Source organism: Vulpes lagopus, chromosome 3 (assembly GCF_018345385.1).
Source record: "Vulpes lagopus strain Blue_001 chromosome 3, ASM1834538v1, whole genome shotgun sequence".
Classification (NCBI taxonomy): Eukaryota; Metazoa; Chordata; class Mammalia; order Carnivora; family Canidae; genus Vulpes; species Vulpes lagopus.
The window spans coordinates 15,639,230-15,659,636 of NC_054826.1; the positions used below are offsets into that span (position 1 = coordinate 15,639,230).

At 41.3% G+C, this 20,407-nt stretch overlaps 1 protein-coding gene across 1 annotated transcript in view; it reads left to right on the plus strand.

Moving 5' to 3' along the window:
• Positions 1 to 20,407, plus strand: part of SPEF2 (sperm flagellar 2) — a 169,895-nt gene that overhangs the window by 141,660 nt on the left and 7,828 nt on the right. The window contains exons 31-34 of the mRNA XM_041749489.1: positions 1,381 to 1,487; positions 2,188 to 2,370; positions 8,107 to 8,199; positions 14,740 to 14,919. Of these exons, the coding sequence (XP_041605423.1) occupies positions 1,381 to 1,487; positions 2,188 to 2,370; positions 8,107 to 8,199; positions 14,740 to 14,919 (563 nt within the window). The remainder of the gene's footprint in view (positions 1 to 1,380; positions 1,488 to 2,187; positions 2,371 to 8,106; positions 8,200 to 14,739; positions 14,920 to 20,407) is intronic.

Consider the following 20,407-nt stretch of genomic DNA (forward strand, 5'->3'; position numbering starts at 1 on the left):
AAAATACTTTTCACATTTCACACTAAGGTCGCCACATAATTACTGTGTAAGCTGGAAGTATTGTCTTACAACACTTTGCACCACAGCTATTAAAGAAAGTGGAACTATATTGTACATAATTTTTAAATACTTAGAGCCTCCTCATGGTTTCATAAAAGAGAATTTATTTATGGTTTCATCTTGAAGAACATGAGGGATTATTTCTAACTTGTCTAAAGACAATGTGGTTTTTCCTGAAAATAAAGCTCATTTTATTGAAAACTCTACTACCTGGGAAAATGTTTCTCATCTCTTTAAAATTGGATACATGGGTTTGATCACAAAGGATAGAGAATTTATTTCTGAATGACCTGTTGGATGGCCAGTCATATCAAAGAAAGAAAGATTCTGCTCTTGCCACCCAAAAAAATAATTTCCAAAACTCAAAATTGTGTATTTGGTTTGAACCACTGACATTTAAAAAGGATTCATGCATTTTCTTAAAGGTTAGAAGAAATGTTAAGGTTCACATAGGACTTTCATAAATGCTAAAAATTCAGTTGTAAAAAGAAGAATTTGAGATGCTACATCTATGTTTCTATTTCTACTCTTTTTATCTCTAAATAAGGAAGAATAGCTCTATACTCTGGACCTGAAAGACCGAATACATGTAGGAGTCTCTCCTGACTCTAGAAGGTACTTCTGTCAGAGGGGTAGACAGACATTTTTTAAGCAGATTCATTTATTTTTGTTTTCCTATTTTTTTTCCTATTTCTTTTTAATGCATGTGCATGCAATTTGAAATGAGAGACAAACAAAATAGACTCTCTTTTGTACGGGATAAAATATAGAGGCAGTTGGATAATTAAATTGTCACTTCCAGTCCAGTGGGCTAACAATTCAAGTCTCCTCACATTTACAAAAACAAATCTCTGCTGAACTAAGTGCAAAATGAGGATAAATATGTTATCATGATTACAGTGGTGATTTGTATGCATTTGAAACACTTTTATCCCATACTCACCAAAGTAGTTTATTCTTATACCCTACTGTATATAGGAATACTTAAGAGTTTTTTTTTTATTTTACTAATTCTACTCTGAGCAAAAAGTCAAGGGAAGATTCAAAATTCAAGTATAAATTCTCAGTGTTTTTGCCCAATCCGAAGTGATTTATTACCCAGCCGAAAAACACATTACAACTTAGCTGAAACAATGAGAGCACATCAGGAAACTGATTAGTATTTTTATATTTTCAAATGTCTTCTGTTGCTAAAGATTATAGTTTTATATAACATGAATAAAGTGATTATACAAATACCTATTTTTGTTCTGCTTTAGCAAAAGAAAAAAAAGCCGTGTCATATAACATAATTAAAAAATATTTTTCATTATGCTCTAGGCATAATAGGACATAAAGCATTTACTGACATTCTGCTGGATCTGGTAACCCTGAACCTTGGAACAAACAACTTACCTAGTAGTTGGATGCACCTCACACAACCAGAAGTAAGCTTCCATTTTGTTTGGGTTTCAAAACTCAGAATTCTTATTTGAATTAAGACAATAGTTTTAAATCATCAGTACTTGCAGTATCTGACATTTTAGGAGGCAATCAATAAAATTTGAATGAAGAGCAAACGAACTTGAATGTAAGATGCACTATGCACGTGCCCAGCAATTGAATGAATGAGTGATGCCACCGACAGTCAATGAAACATCATGGAGCCCAGGAGGCTCAGTCGGTGAGCTTGTATCTGTTACTAACAGAGGAAATGATCCTGACTAGTAACAGTAGATGATTCTGGCATTCTTGCTTTTCAGTGTAATCTGTTCCTTAAGAATGTACCAGAAAACAAAATGGTTATAGTTTTCCCTACAGGCTGTGGAGCCCTTGCACAGTCACATCTAGAATCTTTATCTTCCCTCTGTTGAAAAGGTACAGAGTCACTGGAGTCACATGTGTAAATTCATTGTATAACAGTAAGCAAAAAAACCCAAATGTCAAGGAAGCAAAAAAGTAAAAGTATCTAAGTATCTGATGTGGATTTATTAGTAGAACCAGAGGGAATAAGCCTGAGAACTGACTCAATCTATTCACCAATATAAACTCCTCCTTCCTTCATCTGAATGTCTCATAAAAAACATGAACTGAGTTTCAAGGTAGAGTCATACAAATATTCCAATGGCATTTCCTGTTTTCTTCTAGTTGCAGGAGTTAACATCTTTATTAACAGTAAATTCGGAGTTTGTGGACTGGCGGAAATTCCTATTAGTAATCTCGATGCCTTGGCCCATCCCCATGGAGGAAGAGCTCCTCGAAACCCTGCAGAGGTTCAAGGCGGTGGATGAAGAGCAGTTGGGCACCATCACTTTTGAGCAGTATATGCAGGTTGCTACCAGGGTCTGGTGGCACTAATAATACTGGAGTACTTTTAGCCTAAGAAACGTATAACTCACTGATGTCACATTGCCAGGTCTTAGGCCAGTGTTCTTCCCTTCGGGTGTCCATGTCTGGGCACCCAGAGGCAGTGCAGCCAGTGTCCAAGTGCCAGGTGGAAGTCTAGCTTCCACCTCCAGGGGAAAGGATCTGGAAAAAGCCAGAGCTGCTAGGAGAACTAAGAGTTCTGAAAGAGGTCGCATCAGCTTCATTGTCCTTTTCCTAGCTCCTACACAATGGTTCTAAACCATGGCCAAAAATTAGAATCACCTTCAGAGCTTTTAATACATCTAGTGTCCAATACCCAATACTCTGGGAGTAGTAACAGTAGTACTACCCAGGGAAATGAACACAGGGAGAGGGGAAGGTTTTTTTTTTTTTTTTCTCCATTTGGTCATGATCATGGTGAATGATGAGATAGTTTTTGATTAAGTTTGAAATGTCTGCGAGAAGTGCAGACAGAAACGTCCAATCTGATACAGCAGATGCAGAACAGATTGCAAGTCACTATCATGTAGGCAGTGGTTAAATTTAGGAAGGGACGAGATTCCCAAAGGAAGTATCGAAAGTGATGAATAACTCAGTAGCATGATACCTGGCCACTGGAGGGCAGGAAGGATATATAACAGGTGACCTTTTCCAGAGCAATGTTGGTAGGGTACAGAATCCAGATTGCATAGGATTGATTACATGAATAAATCTCTAGGAAGTGAAGATAAAAGTCAATTCAGTTTTTAGAAGTTTGGGTAGGGAAGGAGAACGAAACCCCGTAACTAAGGGGGACTGAATTACTTAATTTCGTGTCTACTAATTGAAATCATCTTATTGCTCATCATTTCACATTGCTGGTAAACACAAAAGATGGAAGCAATTATAAGGTTCTAATTTTGAAATAGGGTAATACTCTTTAAGTGCCTGTGTCTCATGCGTATTTCAATATTGAAAGAGCACATCCCTTCCTGCTTCTCTTTTTGTCCTTAATGGATGGTATGCTTATAGACAGCCCGATGTTCCCATGCTTGTGCTGTTCAGCCAGAGGAAATAACACTTGAATAGAAGAAGGTTCCTTCAAGGCTGGTCAAAGCAGGTGCTTGGCTGATTGGGCTTTGATATATTTGCTTCCCTAGTAGAACGATTTATGGATACTATCGCTGATCTCGACTTAAACTTGTGAAAACGATTTTGTCTAAAAACAAAAACAGAGCAAAACTCACTCTGGTTTCATCACTGAAAGATTTTAAAAGTGAGCACTTGCGAAATTACCAACCTTCACTACAGTATGTGCCAATTACTCCAGGCTATCAATTTAAACATCCTTTTGTACAAAACATGAGACAAACAGAGGATGTTGGCAATTTTTACCAAAATGCTGAGCCAAAACCAGAAAGCTCCTTTACCAAAAGTGTAAATTTCTTAGAGAAAGTTGGTCACTGCATTTAAAAGAAACACAGAAGTACTTATTTGAACACCTCCTGCGTTTGGGGAGCAGTAGATTTCCGATTTCTGAACTCAGCACTCTTCCCCACCCACCCAATTCCTCGTCCACAGGAGCCCCAGGAGAAGGAGGCCTTTTGGAAAGGCCCAGTTGGTCATCCCACATGACTTTCACAGATTTCCAACACTTGCCAGCTCACACACACATGCCAGAAACAAAACCAAAAAAAAAAAAAAAAGAAGAAGAAGAAAGAAAGAAAGAAAGAAAAGAAAGGGAGAAAAAGTTATATGGGAAAAGTCAAAACCATTTCTAGAGCAAAATGTTATGAGATTTGTTAAAAATGCTATATTAGAACAGGAAGAGAGCATAGCACGCATCGCTGAAATGGAGTTCTCTGGGAGAGAAGGCCTCTCTGCCCTGCTTTTTATTTTATCTTTTTTCTTTTCTTTTGACTAATTGCAAGGTCACAACAGTCACTTAAGAGCGTGCTGATTGCCCCAGCTTCTAAACTGGAATGAGAGAGTTGGTGAAGTCGACAGGGCTGTGTACCTGGGCCTGTTTGCCCTCTACCCCTAGTCCCCCTGCTGCTGTCACATGCTTGCCTCCACTGTGTGAGGAGGCTGAGCCACTCCATGTAGGATTCTTTGATATTAAACTCTCAGCTCACCTTCTGTCGGTGAGAATGCATGTGATTACAGGCTTAATGAGTCAGCCCAGGACCCTGTAAGTCTACTTTAACATGTAAAAATTCCTTTGGAAACTCCCTTTATCTCTACTCCCCAAGATACAGTGTTGGCAATCACCCCCAAGTACATGACCGACCATAAACATCTGAAGGGTTTCATGATCAAGTTTTTACTAAACAGTAAGAAACGACCTTTCCCAGCAATAGCTAGCCCCCTCAGGATCCTGGAAGCCTTGTTTCCAAAATACCTGGGAGGCTTACCCTATCCCTAACTCCTTCCCAACTTGAAGCGTATGTTGGGCCACTTCTCATGACCCCAGTACAGTTTTTCTGCCCATGGGTTCTGTCCCCATGCTTTAATAAAACCTCCTTTTTGCACCAAAGACATCTCAAGAATTCTTTCTTGGCTGTCAGGTTCAAACCCTAATATTTTTCCTATAGCAGACCATGTTTTAGCAAGAGAGCACAAGGGACATTTCCATCTTTTAAGGAAAAATCACTTAATAATTCAGTGAGGCAGGATATGGTTGACACAACCTTGCTTTATTAATTTAAACCCTACTATCCAGGTTTACGTTTAACATTTCATATTGCTAAAATTTTCACGGATGACTTTTTAAAAATCTTAAGTTGTTTTCCAGTCAGGTTATTTTTTTTCCTTTCTAATGTGGCCCTCTTGTGTGAGAAATACACAGTGTTCTCATTTGTGCAATACCATTTATGCAATGGCTGAGAAATGGTAGGAGGAATTGGGATCCAATCTCTATTTCTTTTTTCCCTTCTAGCTTCTTTTAATATTTCCCTTTGCTCCCGGTTTTCAGCAATTTGATTATTGTGTTTCTTTATGTGGTTTTCTTCATGTTTCTTCTGCTTGGTTCACTGAGCTCTTGAATCTCCATGGGTTTTGCCATTCTGGTCAGATTGGAAACTTTTCAGGATTTCTTTTTTTTTCCTAAATACTTTTTCTGCACACCCACCCCTTCTCAAAATCCAGTCATGTCCTTGCTGTCCCACGGGTCACTGATGTTTGGTTCTTTTTTTTTTTTTTTTTTGTCTTTTTTTCTCTTTGCTTTACTTTGTATTCATTTCTATTCCTAGGTCTTCGAGTTCACTGATCATTTCCTCTGCAAAGCTGAATCTGTTATTAATACCATGCAGTGTATTTTTCATTTCAGATATTGATTTTTTTGTCTCTAGTAGTTCAAGTTGTTTCTATTTTATATCTTTCATTTCTCTCTTCATGTGCATGTTTTTTTCCCTATCTCCATGAACAAATGAAATATATTTAGAACAGCTGAAGGAATATCCTTCTGTATTCATTCTATCATCTGTGTCATTTTTGTGTTTGTTTTTATTGATTGGTGTTCTATGGGCGTGTAATATGGCTTTTTTTTTTTTTATATACTTAGTAACTTTATATTGGATGCCAGACATTGTGATTCTTACATTGGTGGGTGCTACTTGGAATCACTTTTATCCTTTCAAGGTTACAATAATATTTGTAAGGCTGGGTCCAGTGTGGCCTTTAGGTGAGGGCTAATCAGTTCCCACTGCTAAGGTAGTTATCTCCTGAGGGCTCTCTCCAATGCTTATGTTTGAGGAGATCATTCCACTCTGCCTGGTGGTGACATGAACTCTTCCTCCCAGCCCCATGTGAGGTTCAGGAATTGTTCAGCTTACTCCTTTCTTGTGGTTCTCTCTCCAGCTTATGGTATCTTCCACAAACACACATCACCAGATTGGCGAGTCAAGACTTACGAAAATCCATCTGTGAATTTTTGGGCTTGCTCTCCCTCTCAGTATATCACTAGTATTCTGTCCTGAAAATTCTAGCCATCTTGTCCTCCCTCAACAACAAAATCTATCTTCTCAACTCAGAGAGACCACCAGGCTCTATTTGGATGTCTCTCCTGGCACTACAGCCTGGGAACTCCCTCCAGGCTAAAACACTGAAAGGACTCCTTGGTTACTTCCTTCAGTTCAAGAATTACTCTCTTATGTTGCCTATTGTCTAATATCAGAAAAAATTGCAGATATCTTGTTCATTTTTCTTGTTGTTTAAAGCAGGAGAGTAATTCTGAACTTTGGTGCTCCATCATACTCCTTACCTATGTTCCTCATCTCTCTATCCTCCCATTGAGTAGTACTTACCTTCCATGGATTAGCTATTGGGCAAGGGTCTCTTCAGTGCAAAAGCATATTCAAAGCTCGAGCCCATACTGGATCTTAAGTTTCTTCTGAGTCTTCTCTCTCACAGGGTTCCATGTGGCCAACATCTCCTTTGTTCCAAATGAAAGAACCTCCAGTTCTCACCTTTGGGAGCTTCATCCCCTTACAAGCTACCTAAAGCCATTCCAGCCTTCTCTCAAAGCACAGGTGATACTTAGAAGGAAAGAAAGCATAGAACATAGGCCAGAGTCAGGTTAGGCAAGATAGGGGCTCTTGGCAACGGTGCTGAGAGTATGTTATCACTCTGGAAGATGGTAAGAGAGCTAAACCTGGGAACAAAATGCATATGCATATGAAGTGCTTACCATGTACAAAAATTAAGGTTGGCATGATGTATTCTGTAAACCCATGGAATTTATACCTGATGCTCAATAGCAAACATGAGTGGCACCACAGTGGACTAAAAGTCCATTGTGTGGTGTAGACACATCAGACTGGAATTCAGAAGCAAGATCAAGGAAGGCATCTCTAAGGTGATGTGATCAGAATGGAGCCCAGAGAGATGTGCAGGTTTACATGGGTGGACAGGAAGTCACCAGGTAGGAGGGATGATGTGAATGGAAGAGCAAGAACAGGAAATGGTTCCAAGCAGAGAATATGACAAATTAAAGTCTTGAAGAATTGATATGGTTTCATGGTACAAGCTGAAACGAATAAGAAGGAGACTAGAGATGAAAACAGTTTGGAGCTTATGGGGGTGGCCTGTGACAGGAAAGAGGCTCTTCCCCAAGATGGCAGGAGTAGGGTTAGAGGGAAGGAAGAGAAGGGAGATTCATTGCCAAATAGAAATCGAAGGTTTCGATAATTGGTATCACATATGGGTTGAGAAAGAGGGATGTCATTAAAAAGCAGGCCATTGAGCTTTTGAGTCAGTCATTCACTCACAAAGATTTTTCTGGCACCACGCTAGGCTCTGAGAACAGATAGTCACATGAACAGGACGTGTGGAATGTGAGCTAGTGTTATGAGTGAAGACCCCTCCAGAATGTTGCCATGCAGGCAAAATCAGGGCAGTGACCTCCAAACTTCATCACATGCTCTGACAGCTAAGATATAGCTAATATCCCCAATATGTGGGTTTTAATTTATAAATTATGCATGTGTACTACTGCACTAATACATTATTTATATTATCAAATATTTAAGAATAAAAATTATATAAGAGTGATATCAAAAATATGTATAAATGGAAGTTCTAGTATTTTCTCCGGTTTCCCCTGGTTTTTGACCCCATATTTTGGAGACCACTACTCTTAGAGTGTTGAACAGGATGGGTTCAATCCCTGTGGCTTTTAGAGGAATGCTACTTTAATAATTTTCATTTTTATTTTTTGTATAGGCTGGTCTGTGGTTTACAGGAGATGAATATATAAAAATTCCAGAAAATCCTCTTGAACCTCTGCCATTCAATAGGCAGGAGCATCTTACAGAGGTAATTGCTGAGATCCTTTAAAAAATTCACTACTAAAACACTGGTAATTTCTGTCTTTTCTTCCACTCGTGTAATTTGTTTTGGATTCCATCACCCCCGCCTCCAGTTCTTTTGTTGTATCCCTAGAATGTAGACTTTAATGTTCATAAGGTGGCAGCACAGAAAATTTTGGGGGGAAGAGGAAGGGACCAAAATCTTAAACAGAGTCCCACTGTTAACTCTCTGTATGATCTTGAACAATTTTCATAATCCCTCGGGTCTCACTTTTCTCATCTGTCAAAGTAAGCTGTTACTTGACATATTTGCCCTGAGTGTCCTTCCAATTCTAAAAGCTTAGGATAAGTACTGTTATTTTACCAACACAGCAATCCCCCCTTGGGTATGATACATCCCAAGACCCCAGTCGTGTACCTGAAATTGTGAATAGTACCAAACCCTATATATACTGCTTTTATAAGTTAAACTTATAAATTAGGCACAGTGAGAGATGAGCAGTAATAATTAATATTAAGATAAAACAACTGTAAAAATAATTCTGCAATGAAAGTTATGTGACTATGGTCTCTCTCTCTCTCTCTCTCCCTTTCTTTCTCTCTCAAAAAAAATTTTTTGTGCCGTACTCACCCTCTTCCTGTGATGATGTAAGATGATAAAATGCCCATGTGATGAGATGAGTTGAGATGAATGACATAGGTGTTGTGAGGTAGTGTTAGGCCACTAGTGACCCTCCGATGATTTGTGAGGAGGAGGATCATCTGCTTCCGGACTGAGGTGGACCACAGTGGACCGTGGGTAACTGAAACCACAGAAAGCAAAACCACAGATAATGGGGACTACTGTATATGTTTTTGTTTATTCCTCTTTGACTTTCATTGACTTGTACAACATACCAAGGGTTGCATAAGTATTGCCCATGACCCACTGGATTATTATTATCAATATTATTATTACCAATAATGATATTACTAACCTCTATCCCTAAGCCCACAAAAGAAAGCAGGACCTTAATATTGTAAAGTACTCTGGCTTCAGTGAAGTGTTTAAAACATAAAAATATACCTAACACAACCAAATTCAATAGGATATGAGAAAAGTTGAATAGGGACTTAGACAGCTCAGCAAACTAGGTGTATCAACGGTCCAATTTCCAGCCAGCCATTAGTTTAAAACTGCAATAGAGATTGTACGTGACTCCAGTTACGGCCTTAAAGTGAACAGTTTCCTTCAATTGGATGCATAGTTTCCGAGCACCTCTCCCGAGCTAGCAGGAGAGCAGGTAAGAGAAAGGGGTCAAGGCGTCACCAGAGTCCAAGACCCGAGACTGGCAGGTGCAGGAGCAGCTTTTTGTCTTGGTTGTGGTGCGAGTTTTCAATGTGAAACTGGAGGATGGAGACCAACCCTGTAAAGCCATCAGGAGGCCAAAATCTGCCAGCAGTAAACAGGTTCTTCTGTGAAGAAATGGGCAGTCTGAATATGATGTCAAGTCAAAGCACTTTCCCTTCCAGCCACAAGTTTTAGAAATGTTGACTGAGGGTAGGGCCCTTTAGTTGCGCACCCAGCAGCTAACGCCAGCAGACTGTGCCCTGAGATGGCGCCCTGAGGACTGCAAGGCAGTGAAGCAGGAAAGGGGCCTTTGGGTGCCAAGGGAGGGAGTGTCTGCCACCTATTGGTGCCCAGACTGCTGGAGAATGGCTTGGAGGAACAGAACAAAGTTGGCGGTAGAGGCAGGACCATGAAGCCTGAGAAAGCAGTGGGGCAAAGGATGGGATGGCTGGCGTGTATGTGGGAGTGTGAGTGTGCATCAGTCTGATGTCCGGAGGATGGAAAGGAGTGGCACTTTCCACCCCTCATGACTCAGACACTGGATGCTCAGGATTACGTAAGTCTCAGTGCCCCCCCCCCTTTTTTTTTTAGTCTCAGTGCTCTTAAACTGGGATTAAAAGCACAGATTCCAATGCTTGTACGCTTCAAAGTCTTGATGAAGTTGCCTAACCCCTCTGTGCCTTAGTTTACTTTTATCCCTCTCCGGCAGGATTGTTGTGCAGAGTGAGTGATTGGCACAGAGTAAGCCCTGGGTACGTGTTAGCCAAGCAGAAACCAGCCACGCTAACTGTACTTGGTTGAAGAATGGTTCATGGGTAACATGCTAAAGAAAGGGGTGCAAAGAAAAAAGATAAAACAACAAACCAACTTTACCCCTTTGGCTGTAATTAGAATAGGAAAGACCAAATGGGGGTGGAGATGGAATGCCCCATGAAGAGGGAATTCTGAGGGTCAGGAGCCCTGAGCTCTGTCCCCAGGTCTGTCACACTGTAGGATGCTGATCAGGTCCCTTCCCTCTGAGGGACTCTTTACCCTCTTAAGGAGAGGCCCTGGACTACAGGCTCAGGTCCCACCCAGAGTCCCTGCTTTGTCATTTGTGCTCTCTCTGACCCAGGGCCCACCTCTGAGCCATACTGGCAGGGGCTCCTGGACATAAGCCATTAGCACAGACCAGGGGCTTGGATGACCCCAGAGTCCCAGGCACTGGATGAAAGGCCCCATTGCCTCCAAGAAAGGAACTCTGAGACATGTCTGTGTCGCAATCACAGTGATGTCCCCTGACAGTAACGGCATACTTCATTATGACTGACCGGGTTCCACAGGTCATGTCCTGGCATCCCACACACTCAGTACCAAGAGCAACTACTCCAGTATTTAAAAATCCTTAGCGATTGCCATATAAATTGACAAGGCAATTTGATTTTGCCATATTCAAATTCACAAGTGTTGTCTTAATCTCTCCACAGCTTCCTTTCCTGTGAAATCCTTCTATTACTTTGGACTGGTAATATGTGTTGAAGCCAGGTTTCAAACACTAGTTGTTTGTTAACAGATCCTAAGTGCCTATTTCTACCTCAGGTCTCCCTTGTAAACCTTCTTCATGCAATTGCCCATTTGACATCTCCACTTGAATATTCTAGTAGATATTTCAAACTCTGTGTCCAAAGCTAGCTACCTGGACTCCCATCCCCTCCACCCCACCACTCCGATCTTCACTCAGAGCCCTGTCCCTCTTAGTCACTGGCAACTCGGACCTTCCAATTGCCAACGTCCTACTACACATCCCCAAATCTTCTCTCTTTTTCAAAGCCCACATTTGATTCCTCAGGAAATCCTGGTGGTTCTATCCTCAAAATATACTGAGGACCAAACTGCTTCTTCTAGCCCCATGGCCATCACTGGAACAAGCCACAGGCGTCCTCCCCTGGAAGACTGCAACAGCCACATGATGGGTCTCCCTGCTTCTCCTTGTCTTGGTTCAGATCATAGCAGCCTCCACTCATATCCTCCCATGGCTCTGCATTTTACTCAGAGGAAAAGCCCAAATCCTTAAGTAGCTAACCTGGCCTTGACCCTGTTCCTCCCTCCCCTCATCGCCTGCTGTAGCTCACTCTGCTGCAGCTACCCTGGCCTTCTTACGAGCAACCCGGTGAGGCATGCCCCTGCCTTAGGTCATTGACTTAGCAATTCCCTCTGCCTGTAACGCTCCCACCCCGGATATACTCCCTGTCTAATACCCTCCAATCTTTGTTCAAATTTTACCTCCTCAGCTGTGCAATCTGCCCCACTCTTCACTCCTAATTCCTCTTTTCATGACCTGCCTTTTGCATGTGTTTCCATAATCACTACCTAATTTACCTGACTTATTTTATGTATTCTTCATTGTCTGTCTTCCCCTTCTAGAAGACAGAGATCGAGAGCAGGCATCTTTATCTCTTTCTTAGTGAATGTATTCTCAGAGCTAGGTATGGACTATACTAGCTCATCATATTTGTTCAATAAGTCCTTGCCAATACCGATTCATTAGCTCACAGTCTCTGTGAATCAGAAGTCCAGGCATGGCTTAGATGGGTCTTCTGCTTGGGGGTCTCAGAAGACTGAAATCAAGGCATCAGCTGCAATTGTAATCTCATCCAAGGCCAATTCCAAGATTGGTTCTGAGACTGCCTTTCAAGATGGATTATTGGCAGGATTCAGATCCATGTAGTTGTAGGATTGAGAATTTCAGCCATAAGAGGCTGCCTGTTGTTCCCTGCCACATGGCCCTCTCCACAGCTGGACAGTTTGAGTCTCCATGGCCAGAAGAAAAGCATCTCTCTGGCTTTAAATCTCTCCCTTAAGGCCTCACCTGATTAGGTCAGGCCCAACAGTAGACTTCATTTTGATTAATTCAAAATCAACTGATTAAGGACTTAATTACATCTGCAAAAATCTCTTTATCTTTGTTATATAAGGTGACTTACTAAATGGGAATGATTTTCTTTTATAAAAAAAAAAGATTTTATTTATTTATTTGCGAGAGAGAGAGAGAGAGAGAGGGAGCACAAGCAAGGGGAGCAGCAGAGGGAGCGGGAGAAGCAGGCTTCCTGCTGAGCAGGGAGCCCAAGGTGAGGCTTGATCCTAGGATCCTGGGATCATGACCTGAACCAAAGGCAGATGCTTAACCAACTGAGCCACCCAGATGCTCTGGGAATGATTTCCTGTCACAGCCACAAGCCCTATGCACACACAAGGAGAGATGATACAAGATATATATGCCAGAGAGTGGGAACCTTTGAAAGTTTCTTAGAATTCTACCTACTATGATATTTTAAATAATCTTAGGAACACAGCGAGCCTTACCTTTTATGAATGTCCTATCCATTGACTTAAAATCAAGGCCGTGTAATTACAGAAAGAGCCCAAATATCAGCTTATTTCATTTTGCACATATTTTTTCAAGATAGGATATTCAGTAGCTTTGTTAATGAAAATAATGATGCATTGCATCTGCAGAGCATTTATAAGGGCAATTCAGTGGAAATCCTAGCAGAGTTCAACAATTCCTGTGGAAGAAATGGAAGATAGGTCCTCAGGGACCCTTTGGTGGTTATCTGTTAGTGTCAGTCCCCCTTCTACTCCTAATCCTGCTGGAAATCCCTGAAGTAACTGAGAGGCAAGAAGGGATGAAGAAAACACAGAGTCCTGAAGGAACCCACCAGCTGGATCATGAAAAAAGCCCAAAGGATGCCTTACCGTTAGAGTATTTTGAAGCATCTCAGGATAACTCTGCCTGGCTTATAACAGACCTGCGACTCAGTTAACCTTGAAATAAGTGACTAAATGAATGAACTTCCAGATTCCATTGACCTCTAAGACTCCTTCCTGCTTTGTAACATAACAGATTTTATGCAGTTTCCTATCAACGTGAGTTTTATTTAAATTTTTATTGGATTTGTCAAGTATCAGAAACTTATTCTCCCAACCATCTAATCAAATTTGTTCATAGTTGTAAGAATTGTAGGTAATGGAGAATAGCCTAGGCACTTGGTATCTATGGATCTAGGCATTTGGGCACTTGTACCTCAATGTGTAGGCCAGGACCAGTAGTGTTAGAAGCATCTAAGAGATTACTGTATGTGCAGAACATTATATCACTCCAGAGCCATTTACTTAATCAAAATCTAAATTTTAGAAGAAGATTCTCCAGGTCATTAAATGTACATGTTTGAGAAGAGCTCATAAGGAAGCCAGTGTCCTCTTCAAGCAGGGCCATGTAGGTGCTTTACTGCTTAGGTGTGACCTGTGAGTCCCAGGGTTTGAGCTGCTTTGCCCCAGGGGATATTGGGTTCCCACACACCAACTTTTCTTACCGCCAGATGCACAGCACACTACCTTATAGAGCTGACTGCCAGCTCAGTCATTTAGAGTGAGAGAGAAATTGCCAAAAAACACTGGTATTCAGTGGTTAGCACACTCCTCCAGAGCGAATCCACGGTAGAAAAAGTCACGTTATTACCAACAGGTTGAGTATGGAGTTCAGAGCACTGTTGGCCAGTTGAAAGATTTTTTTTTTTTTTTTACGATTGTATTTATGTATTTGAAAAAGAGAGAGAGAGAGAGAGAGAGAGAGAGCACAAGCAGGGGGAGAAGCAGACTCTGGGGTGAGCAGGGAATCAGACCCAGGGCTCAATCCCAGGACCCTGGGATCATGACCTGAGCTGAAGGCATATGCTTAACCAACTCAGCCACCCAGGCACCTTGGTTGAAAGATTTTAATGGCTAAAGTCCCAGGGGCTCTCCATACAGAGGTAGAGTGGAAGCTTTATATTTAGGAGTCAAGACTCAATTTGTCAGAGTGGTGATTAGGATAGACAGGTAGGTCCTTGCTCTGTGGCTCCGTTTTCCTGCTTAAAATATAGTCCCCACCACCTTTATTAGCACATTCTTTCCTAAGTTTGTATCAACAAGTTTGTTGATACAAAGCATATAGCATATAATTATATATGCTAGCATATAGTTTCTTTAACATTAGAATTGTGAGCCTTACTTATTCTGTTTTTTAACTTAGCATACTCTTCAGTTAATACCATTCATTATGTATTACGTTTAACTGATTCAATCCTCAGAAAGTGGTCTTATTCCAAAGCTCTTGGAAGGATCCGTCATTGCCTGTCCATCCAGTGACTACTCATTTTAAGCCTTTTATCTTTGATTGAAATTCTTTTTGTGTGGCAGTTTTTCTTCAGGCTATTTGCTGACCATGAGAAGGATCCACCTCAACTTGACTACACACAGATGCTGCTCTATTTTGCTTGCCATCCAGATGCTATGGAAGGGGTCTACAGGGCCCTCAGTGTGGCCATAGGAACTCATGTCTTCCAACCAGTCGAAACTATTGCTATTATTGGAGAAAAGGTAATCGTGTTCCAGAAATGGACTAGCATTGGGGTTTGGAGGGGGATGCCAGAGCTCCTAAACTTATAACAACTGAGGCTTGGTTTTTTCATCTTTGTATTTTTCTGGGTGCCTAACACAGCACTTTACACAAAGTAGGTCTTCATAAAGCTTTACTCAATTGGATTAAGAACTAGAGACTCACTATCCAAAAATATACCTTTGTAGTAAAATCAAAATTTGCTCAAAGTTTCTTGATGGAATCAGGTTTGTTCTGTAAAAGACAGCCTTTAGTTTACGTAAAGTGCTGATCCTTATAAATGAAAAAGAAGTGGGTATCAATCCAGTCTGTCATACTATGTGGAAATTCTACGTGAAACAAGTTCAGGCCTCAAACGTCCCACATATATGTTCACCTGATAGTATTTCAGGCCAAAACCCAGTCACCTGAAATCCACAGGTACCTTGTATCTCCTGCATCCAAGGACGAAGAAGCTTAATAGCTAATAAAACCTCACATTCCCCTTTAGATTTCTAACGGGTTGGCATTCCTTAGCTTTCTTGGTTGGAAAAGCCTAAGAACAGGGTGCTAACTAATGTACTTATTAGGTGCCCATTTTGACTTTTTAGTATTCCCTTGACCCTTTGGGGACAGAGTTGTGGTCCTTGTAATGAAACGCTTTTTCCCTGTCCATCTTTTATGGACACAGAAGAGAAAGAGACACTGCCTAGTAAAAACTCTCCAGATGTCCCAGCCACACTTATTTGCCTTTCATACGTGCCTTTCAAAATACAGTATGCTGGATTGCCTAAAAAAAAAAAACCAAACCTTGGCGAAGTTTCTGTGACAGCTTTCACATCTGGGAAGAAATAGACTCTTAGATGCAACCCTGAATTTTGACCCTGAGCAAATGGACAAGAGTTGCCCTTCCCCTTCCACCATGGCCAGAGTGAGGCTGGACAGGTACCTAGGAAGCTGACCACTCAGGACTCTAGCCCGACGTGCTGTAGATGCTACTTCAACTTTTACACAGTGACAGAAAGTATAGCAAGGACTGTTGGTTTCACTCAAGAATTCTGCCTTCTTAGACAGCAGAAGGCCAGTTTCAGTTTTCCCAAGTAAATAAGGAGTTGGATGTGAACTGCCTTTACTGGGACTGCATTTCCCACTTCCCCAGGGATGTTCTTGTCTCCCCTTATAGGCTGGGCCTCCCTCAGGCAACCCTGGCATGGATTGTGGCCTGCCAGGAGGTCTCAGTCAAATGTCTGTCATGTAGGAGAGCTTCCCTGACTTCAGATGATGTCAGGCACCCCCTTCCATATGTTTCCAGAGCATTCTGTGCTTCTTACACAGTACTCTTCATACTAACTACTTCTTCAGGTCAGCTTCTTTTCTAGACTTTAAGCACCCTAGGGGCAGGGAGGGGCCATCTATCTTGTTCTGAACCTGCCACAACCCTGAACCCGAATTACTGATACAGAGTTCAGCAAAAATTTCATTGAGTGAATCAGTTAATTAATTAATTAATTAATTTTGTAAATCATGCCCTCTGCATAGCCCTGTGATCTGTAAGGGACACAGAAGAAGCCAAATTTTCACCCCTGAAGGGACTCTGTCTAATTGCCCCCATCCATGCAAAAAAGAATGGGAGAAAAATGTTCCAAACATGGAAGAAACACAGTATAAAGGACAGATTAACACAAGGTCTTAATGATCAAAAGCAGTGTCTACACCTTCTTCTTTCCCACTTCCCTATCTTTGTTGTTGCTATTGCTCCCACTTGGAGTACCTTCATCTCATCCTGAAGGGTCCAAGGCCTTCCTGGTATCCCAGGCCTTTTTCGACTACCAGATGATTCACAAAGCTCCCCCTTGACACTCAAGAGCAACACTGAGCATTCTCAACGAGGGCCCCTTATATTCAGATCTTCCCTGAGAGGGCTGAGTACTACTGCATGCATACATGCATTTATTCAACAAATATTTATCCAGCTTTTCTGCGTAGTGTAGTATCCCCTTGATGTGGGGATAAAATAGGTAACATATAGGCTATGTGATATGATAATAAATGCTACAGGAAAAAAAAAAGAATATAGGGAAAAATACAGGTGTTGAGGTGGGTTGCAATGCTGGGAAGATGAACAAGGTAACTGCAATCATGTGTAAAGACAGCAGTGGATGCCAAAGCCCTAATTCCAAAGACCAGTCATTGTAGTTGAAGAAGAAAGAGCTGGAGGAGAGTAAAAAGAAAAAAAAACATGAGGGGGAGAGCGCCCTGAGGGCCACTGTAGGACCTTTGCTTTGACTCTGCCAAGAAAGGAGATGAGAAGTTATTGGAACATGGCTATCTGACTTAAAATATATGGAAATCATCTGGCCACAGGATCGAGGGCAGAGTGTAGGGGGAAAAAGGAGGGAAATAAGAAGAGCCAGTAAGTCAGGCAGCAGTCTGTCTGTTGAATCCTACCGCTAAGTTATTTCTGCCTTGAATTGGGGACAACATGCTACCCATCTTTATGTTCCCAACAGTAGCTGCCACATAGAAAGTGCTCAATTAATGTTTGTAAACATGATGGGAAAGAAGGGAGGAGGAATGGAATCCTGTCTCCTCAATGTAAAAAGGAAGAGAGCGAACATTCCCAGCAGAAGCAATAGTCGATCCAGGAGACTGCAATGAGCTGGAAAGTCCAGGACAAAAAGGAAGCATGTGCTAGAACTATTGTCATAGCAGCAAACAGCTGCCTGGGTGAGTCACAGCCAGGCTAGTTAGCACAGGAAGGCTCTGCATCTCCTCTGTCCCCACAGACAGAAGCTAGTGCCCCACCAGGGAAGCAAACCCCTGAAGTGCTTCTCTCCAGAGCTCCTCTAAAGTCCAAGGACACTGCACAGGAACTGCTCCTTAACCACTGCACCACAGAGACAGAACCAGCCTGAGGGGCAGAGGGCAGAGAGCATGCCTGCGAAGGACCACACACAGAGGCTTGTTCTGGCTCTGGGGGAACTTTCTGAGCTTGAGCTTTTGAGATGCAGGATCCTCCCACCTCCCTCATTCTTGCTCAGCCCCTGTTCTTGCCATCCTGCCTCCAATTATGCTACTCTGTTACTGTGCCCTTTCCTGCTGTGTTCTAGTTTCCTGGGCAACCTCATCCCAGGAAGCCAGAATGAGCCTGCTCAGAAATAACACCTCCAAAGGATCCACATTCACTCCCAAGACATTAAATCAGATCTCTGCTTTTGCTTTCCGCATAAACAACTGGAAAGCTCTTCAATAGTTCATTCTTCCTTCACTCCATTTCTGTGACTCATGCTGTTATATTCAGTGTGGCACAGACCTGTTCAAATCCATGGCTGCTTGGGTAATTTAAAAGAAGCTCAAGAGCGAAGCATTCATGAGTATGCACTAGTCCTAGTGAAGCTTAAAGTAAGCTGTCATTTGGAAAAATAGTTCATTCTGGCTTAATGGTATGGGGTTATGGTGTAGGAATTCAGTAAATTGTGAGCTTGAGACTCCCACATTTTGAAGAAGTTGTTAAAGCATCTTGGCAGAGCATTTGAGGTGCTGGGGTTCGAAACATATAAATTTACATTCCATCTTACTCTTTTGATACTTTGCCCACATTAGTCCCAAGGACTGACCTCTGAGATGTGGAACTGGAATGAGTGAGTGATAGAAATGCATGGCCAGGCACCATTCTGGGGACACATTTTTGGAGAGACTTTGAGCCTCTGAGAGTAACTGAATGGGACATCGTGTTTGCTACGGCCCAGTCTGTCCTGCTGCTCAGATGATAATGTGACTCACACAGAGTTTTGATGCTGCTAGTAATTGCTCATTCAGGAGCACTGGCTTTTCTTCGAATTGGCATTGCTTGCTTTGTTCATTCATCCACATTCAAAATTGTGGTCTTTCAGAGATGTCTAGTGAAGAGAGCCTCCTTGCACTCTCCACAGTCTGGTCAGGAAGCTAATCTGGCTCCTTCGATTCCCATCTCACCTTCCCCTCTCTTCTTGCCCTCTCACTGAACCATTAAATCTACTCTGTCCCAACCCTATGGAGAACAAAAAGAGCAAAAATAGCAAAAGTATGCTCTAACATTAATAAGGATTCCTCATTAAAATTTCAAATGTTTAAATCATTACCTTTTGGTAACAGTTCATTTGTCCCATGATGATTATATTGGGTCTCAGAAAAATTAATCCCTCTTTAATTATGGAAATACTGCAGAGAGACAGGGCTCTTTCTCTGTTTAATTTAGGTATCACTTATCACCTGCTTGTCTAATCTGACTAGTCATTTGCTCACCTGCAGGTTCTATCTTTATCATGTCCATGCAGCATTTATGCTTCAGTCTGGGTAGGAATCCATTTATCCTACACCACTCAGCAAGATGTCTTACATCTTGATTGTGTACATTTCACTACACTAAATATTCTGTTGCCTTGGGAAATCATTGATTAGTAGCCAGTGTAATGATCCCCAAGACTCCTAGGTGGACAGAGAAAGGCTAGTTTCACATTTTTGCAATGTAACATTTCAATTTTTTTTCATTGTGTTTTTTAAATTTTTTTTATTTTTTATTTTTTATTTTTTATAATAAATTTATTTTTTATTGGTGTTCAATTTACCAACATACAGAATAACACCCAGTGCTCATCCCGTCAAGTGCCCCCCTCAGTGCCCATCCCCCATTCACCCCCACCCCCGCCCTCCTCCCCTTCCACCACCCCTAGTTCGTTTCCCAGAGTTAGGAGTCTTTATGTTCTGTCTCCCTTTCTGATATTTCCCACACATTTCTTCTCCCTTCCCTTATATTCCCTTCCACTATTATTTATATTTAAAATAGAGAAAAGGTTGAACAGATGGTTGATAGAAGATAGATGATGATAGTTAGATAGAGATATTTATACTTAATTCCAAAACCTTCACCTGGCAAAGCATTCTGTCTCTCTTTTTCTCTCTCTCTCTCTTACATTAGTTTAAATTCACAATTTACTGAAGGATATAGAAACACAGAGCTAGGGCAAATGAAACCTGTCTTCATTACACTGCTCACGACCCTTACAAATCTCCTAAAGGGATTGGCAACTATCAGAGGCTTAATTCGCTGCTTCATAAAACTTTTTATACATGGGACTTTTATAACTATTTGGAAAGAATGTGCATGATTAATTAACTTGCACCTAATACTTCTACTGAAGTGAATATTTATAGAACTGGAATGCTCCTTTTATTAAAGCCTAAATTTAGCATTTTTCCTTTTGTGGGAAACAGAATCAGTATTCAGGTGTTTTCTGACATTTGGCCTATCAGAATTCTAAAAACACCCATTTTTCCAAGGCAAATCATCAAATATCAATTATTTTGTCATGAAACACACACACACACATATACACATTTATCACAGGAAATACAACAAATACAAATCTGTAGAGTATTTGGAAAGTACAAAACTAAGTGAAAAAGACATCACCTGTTTCACTACCTACCGGGAGTAACCATTGTTAACTC